The following is a 6,000-nucleotide window of genomic DNA, read 5'->3' as shown; positions in this document are numbered from 1 at the left end:
TCTTTTAATGGTATCTCTTTGAGTTTGGGTCTCATCGCTTTGTTGGGCCTGGATACTTTTCTAATTGGACTACTGTCACAGTTTGATAATAGGATCAATCTCATTATGCTGCTTTTGTTACTAATTATAATATTTCTCAAATTCTTATAACATGTAACTAAAGTACAACATAAACAATATGGTAGATTAGATTCGTAATAACCAAGTACACATCAACAGGTAAATTAATAAGCACACATACAACAAGATTACAAATTGATGCATGCATGCATGCATGCATGCATGCACTTGCTTTCTTGCATCCATCTTATTATATAAAGAAGTCATTGTCCATTTTAACAATGAATACAACTCTTATTCAAGGGATATAGCCACCATGCCCACCACCTTCTCCACCTCCACTACCGCTACCACTACCCCCTCCATGCTCACCTAAACCGCCACCTCCCCACCACCGCCTCCTGAACCACCACCACCACCTCCTCCTGCGCCATTGTATCCACCATATGATCCTCCTGAACCACCACCAGCACCAGCTCCACCTCCACTACCATATCCGCTTCCTCCTGCTCCTCCTACGTCAGCTCCTCCCCCTCCGCCACCACCATGTCCCCCTCCACCTCCTCCAGCACCACCGTATCCACCACCAATCCCACCTCCTTCTCCACCACCATAACCCCCACCATGTGCTCCACCACCACCTCCTCCAATGCCACCACCTCCTCCGCTACCACCACCTCCACCCCCACCTCCAACTGCTCCACCACCATAACCACCAGCTCCCCCATGTCCAGCACCACTCCCACCTCCTTCTCCTCCACCATAACCCCCACCATGTGCTCCACCACCACCTCCTCCACTACCACCGCCTCCGCCTCCACCTCCAGCTGCTCCACCACCATAACCACCCGCTCCACCATGTCCAGCACCACTCCCACCTCCTTCACCCCCACCATAACCTACACCATCTGCTCCTTCTCCTTCACCACCACCTCCTCCAGTACCACCACCTCCCCCTCCAGCTGCTCCACCACCATAACCACCCGCTCCACCATGCCCTGCACCACTCCCACCTCCTTCTCCCCCACCATAACCTGCACCATCTGCTCCTCCTCCACCACCACCTCCTCCAGTGCCACCACCCCCACCCCCACCTCCAGCTGCTCCACCACCATAACCAGCCGCTCCACCATGTCCACCACCACTCCCACCTCCTTCACCTGCACCATACCCTGCACCCTCCGCTCCCCCTCCACCACCACCACCTCCTCCAATACCACCACCTCCCCCACCACCTCCTGCTGCTCCACCGCCATACCCCGCTCCACCACCTTTTCCAGCACCACCTCCATATCCGCCTCCATGCACTCCTCCTGCCCCATAACCACCACCTCCACCAGTACCACCTCCACCACCACCTCCTCCTACTAAACCACCATGAATGTAGGGAATGCTCTCTTCAACATTGAAGAGAACTCTAGTAGCCACACAAATGCCTAAACCAAATAACACTAACAAAACCACACTTGATAGTTTGTGAACACCCATATTGAACGAAAGTGAGTGTGAGTTGTTTGTAAAATACATGAAATTAGTTGCATATATATAGGCATTGGGTAAGGGTTGGCTTCTAGGAGCAGTACACCAATGGGCTCACCACATGAAAACGAGATAAGCTTTTAGTGGTCCAGCTCACAAATAGTCCACCAATGAATGTTCCTTTATTTTTTAGTGTGCTTTTGCTGTTTCCCAAATGTGTGTATTCATATTTCATACAAGTTTTCGATTTTATCTATAGTAATCTTGTTAAAATATAAGCCGTGTATTATATACATCATTGATTGATCTACTTTGAGTCGAAGAAAAGTTACCATCTATATATATGCAATTCTATCTCACCTCAACACTTAAATGATCGGTAATTCGGTATATGTTAGTAGCAAGGTTCCTACACATTGTTTTATAAAATTTATAACTTCATGGTTTTATAAAATTTATAACTTCATGTATAAGAAGATATTTTAAGATAAAAATGGATATCCAACTCAATCCACTTTATCCACCCAAAAATGGTTTCATGTATTATATTAAATAATTGGATTAATAGCTAAGTTATTTAAATGCATGTGCTATGGCCTATCACAATACATATATTGATTAATGTATTTGGCAGGATAAAATTGAATTTTCTTATTAATTAATATATTTATTTTACCTTAAACAAAAACATATGATGTACTTTTCTTTGTTTCATGCTTTAACATTCGTCATTTTCGATCTTTTTGTATTTGTATTTGTATCAAAACCTGACCCGATTTATGAACCAAATCTTTCACTAATATAAAATGTTGGATTTTTATGTTTCATAACCATCTCTTACCTTTTGGATTTGTTACTAGATTGCATTATTTAAACATTTTTTTTTTAAAAAAAACACATGCAAGTATTGATATAAAACAAGGAAAACAAGTTTGACTCATTCCCTATATAAACAACCCCATCCTCTTCATTATTCTTTGCTCATTCATCATCTTTCTCTCCCAAATAAAGTTCATATCTCTAACCTCTAAGGTTCTTAATAATCAAGCAATAACCTTCTTCAATTCTTGTTTGTTACTTATTAATTCATATCTTGTGGCACAACATATATATAATATGCACCCCTTGTTTCCTTCGGCTTTCATCTTCTTTGGGAGGTGATATGCTACAAGGCAAGGCTACATGGAGAACTCTTTGTAGTTCTTGTTTATACTATTTTCCTTTAATTCTTTTCTAGTCTTGTTCATATTGTAAGTAGTTTAGCTTTTAATTCATGTTTAAAGAGTTTCATGGTATTGGTTATAAAGTCACTAGTCTCGGTTTTATCCCGAGATTAGACCCGAAATAAGACCGAACCAAGACCTAACTCTTGTTTACTAGTCTTGTTTATACTATTTCTCTTTAATGCTTTTGTTTATATTGTAAGTAGTTTAGTTTTAATTCATGTTTAAAGAGTTCCATGGTGTTGGGTATGAAGTCACTAGTCTCGGTTTCATCCCGAGATTAGACCCGAATCAAGACCGAACCAAGACCGAACTCTTGTTTACTAGCTTTTGTTTTAAATAGTTTTGTTTAAAATAGTTAAATAAACATGTTTATGAAAGATTTGAACCTTGTAACTTCTAAAACCATTTTGATAGTTCTATGGTATTTGGGTATGTGGCAACCATCCTCGGTATCATTCCGAGTCAAGGACCGAACCAAAACCGAACTAAACCGAGTTCACTTTCCTAAGACACACAAGTGTATTTTTGGCCATCGAAACTCATCTTTTCTTCAAGAATGTATTTTAAACTAATTTTAAGTATTTTATCAACTTACTTGGTGTGTCGGTATCCAACTTGATCTTATAACAAGCTTGGACCGGTGATACCAAATACACACTTAACAGACGTTAAGGTTCTTCATAATAGAACTATATACTTGGTTAAGTCTTTCGATTTTATTGAGTTATCTCAAAACATTTTGGAAAGTTAACTTTGAGTTTAGTTAATTATCTAGACCCAAGTTAACAAATCCGAACACTCGATTAAAACATTGTTTTGGTGTTCATATACCCAAAGGGTCTTGCATTAGTGCATTATAACCCACATAAGTTACTTAACATAGGTTGAGTAATAATTATGAATGAAATACCAAGACCCGGTTTCGAGTAAACTTACTTTTTAGAACATGTCTTTAATTTTCCAAGTATTTACATTTTTAAACCATAAACTTCATTTATTTACTTTACTTGTCATATTTTATTTTAAACCCTTCCAAGACTACCTACTAACTTAAGACCCATTTAATCTAGGTCTTGCTCGTTAAACCCGATCTCCGATTATTCACGAATCAATCTTTCAAGTTACTTAGTTAACGTGAGTACATTTCATCCCCCGTTTTCACTTTTATCTTTTGGGGGTAACATGCATAGTTATTCAAACAAAAATGATTTATATTATACTCATTTCTCAAACCACAAACTTTAGGGTATATGATGCTAGAATACTTGTTCTATTGTGTGTTATATGTCTCATATGCCTTACGTGCGCGAGTGTTTATTTTTATGTTGTTGTTGAGCCTCATTAAGTATGATCATACGCTCCCCTAACTACTTAGCCTTGTGCTAGTAGAATAGGGCCTCATTATCCAAGTATGTCGGTATTCTTACCGATTAGAAAGGATCCTCATTTACATATGTTTTATATACCATGATTGATGCTTTTATTTATATTCTCATATACGTTTGTGGATTTCACTCATATTATATATACTCAAAACTATGAAATTGCTCACCAACATACGTGTTGACAAATGTTATTTTATGCATGTTACATGTTTGATTATTACTTGAGTTGGAGTTTGAAGACGTCATTCTATTTTGATACCGCTAGGTTATTAGAAGAATGAACAATATCTATTTCTTATGTTTTGATGTTATTTGTATGAACAATATGTGTTACTTTGGTGATTGAATGAAATTAATGAGTTGATTAAATATTGTCACTTTAATAGTGTCTTGTGTATTTGTCCAATCACGTTGCACCCCGGTATGTTCCGCCGCCTTTGGCCGGGGTGTGACACATGCACCTTGCTGAGTTTGTATTTGTACTTGTAAAGCCTGTGGTAATGAAAATTTGTTTTGCTAGTCAAAAAAGTTAAAATTATTTCACTTTAAAACCGAGACAAAATATTGTGTTGGATTTATCGGTGGATTGGTGAAGTTAGTAATGGTATAGTTAAGGTTATATGTTTGAGGGTATGGAAGTGCAATCGTGCATGGGTTAAAATGGTTAGTGCCTCGAAGTTTTACCACTAATATTAGCTCAAGAGAGGGTGCCCATTTGAAGAAACACTAGGCGACCCCGGGTAGATTATTGATAATCTGAGGGTTAAGTAATGTTTCCCACGAGGGTTAGGTCCGGCAAAGAAGGATGTTCTTCAGATGACCTGCAAAACAGACACCGTGAGCTCGTCACTGAGAAGGGGGGGTTCCTCCTTGTGACCACCCTCCGGCGTGAGAATCAGACTAGATTGCTCTGAATATAAGTGTATATTGAGAGAAATAGCTAGTGAAGGTAAAATACCAGATGATCCTACCGTTCCAAGGTGTTGGAGTATTTATAGCCGAAGGTAGGTTTCCAAGCAGGTATAGCCAGCTGTATAATATTCCTGTTCTACCAACTATGGGCTACGCACGTGCCATGCTGGTTGGTGGGTGGGCAGCGGCTGATAGTGACCAGGCCGGCTGTGTACTATTCATTTTCCACCAACTGCAGGCTATGTGCATGCCACGACAAGGGTTGGTGAGTAGGCAGCGGCTAATAGTGACAAACAGTACTAGAGCATGCTCCTCGTACTGTTTGTCGGTGAGCTGTCACCCTGTGATTGGTTCATGGGCTGCTTTGGTCAGATCTTGTCTATTTTGTCCATACCTTGGCAGGTATAGTACAAAAGATCTTCCAGAAGCATACGGACTGGCTCATTTGGGCGGGAGTATTCCCGCCTTGCTCATTCCTTCAGGTGACACTGAATTATTGAGTGCCTTGTGCGTGTAGCCTTGCTATTAGTGCGGGTAGCCTTCCCTGATGGCTTGTATCCGCAGCTGCGGGGACAGGCGGGGTACTTCACCATTGGGAGGCTTTCCCTGCGTGAACAGCTGGCGTACTGCGCGTAAGGTCATCTCTGAGCATGGTGGGTCCTGCGGAACAAGTTGGTCCTTGCGCAAACGTCCCTCTTCAAGGTGAGTCTTGCGGGTCCAACTGGGCTCTGCTGGGACCTACCTCTTCAAGTCCCCCCAGTCCAATGTTCTTCTCATGAATTGTTAATAAGTGAGGTGAACTTTGGACTTAATCAAGGGGTTTTGAAAAGGATTTAGTTTTAAGGTTGTCTGTGGGGATTCTTCCCGCGGTTTCCCTAATGTCACGCAGAAATTCCCGACTTTTCTGCTTGATCTTTGGGTATGATGCGGGTAGGTGT

The 6,000-nt window shown here is 40.9% G+C and overlaps 1 protein-coding gene across 1 annotated transcript; it reads right to left on the bottom strand.

Annotated features, from left to right (window-relative positions):
- Positions 1 to 432: 432 nt before the first annotated feature.
- LOC143565297 (uncharacterized) lies at positions 433 to 1,691 on the bottom strand. The gene has a single exon (XM_077052304.1). The coding sequence runs from the start codon at positions 1,585 to 1,587 to the stop codon at positions 433 to 435; it is 1,155 nt and encodes a 384-aa protein (XP_076908419.1). The 5' UTR covers positions 1,588 to 1,691.
- Between the last annotated feature and the right edge of the window lie 4,309 nt (positions 1,692 to 6,000).

This window comes from Bidens hawaiensis, unplaced genomic scaffold (genome assembly GCF_021521415.1).
Source record: "Bidens hawaiensis isolate Kalapana, Puna unplaced genomic scaffold, B.hawaiensis_p1.1 tig00022316_1, whole genome shotgun sequence".
NCBI classification, from domain to species: Eukaryota; Viridiplantae; Streptophyta; class Magnoliopsida; order Asterales; family Asteraceae; genus Bidens; species Bidens hawaiensis.
This window is presented reverse-complemented; position numbering and strand designations above follow the sequence as displayed.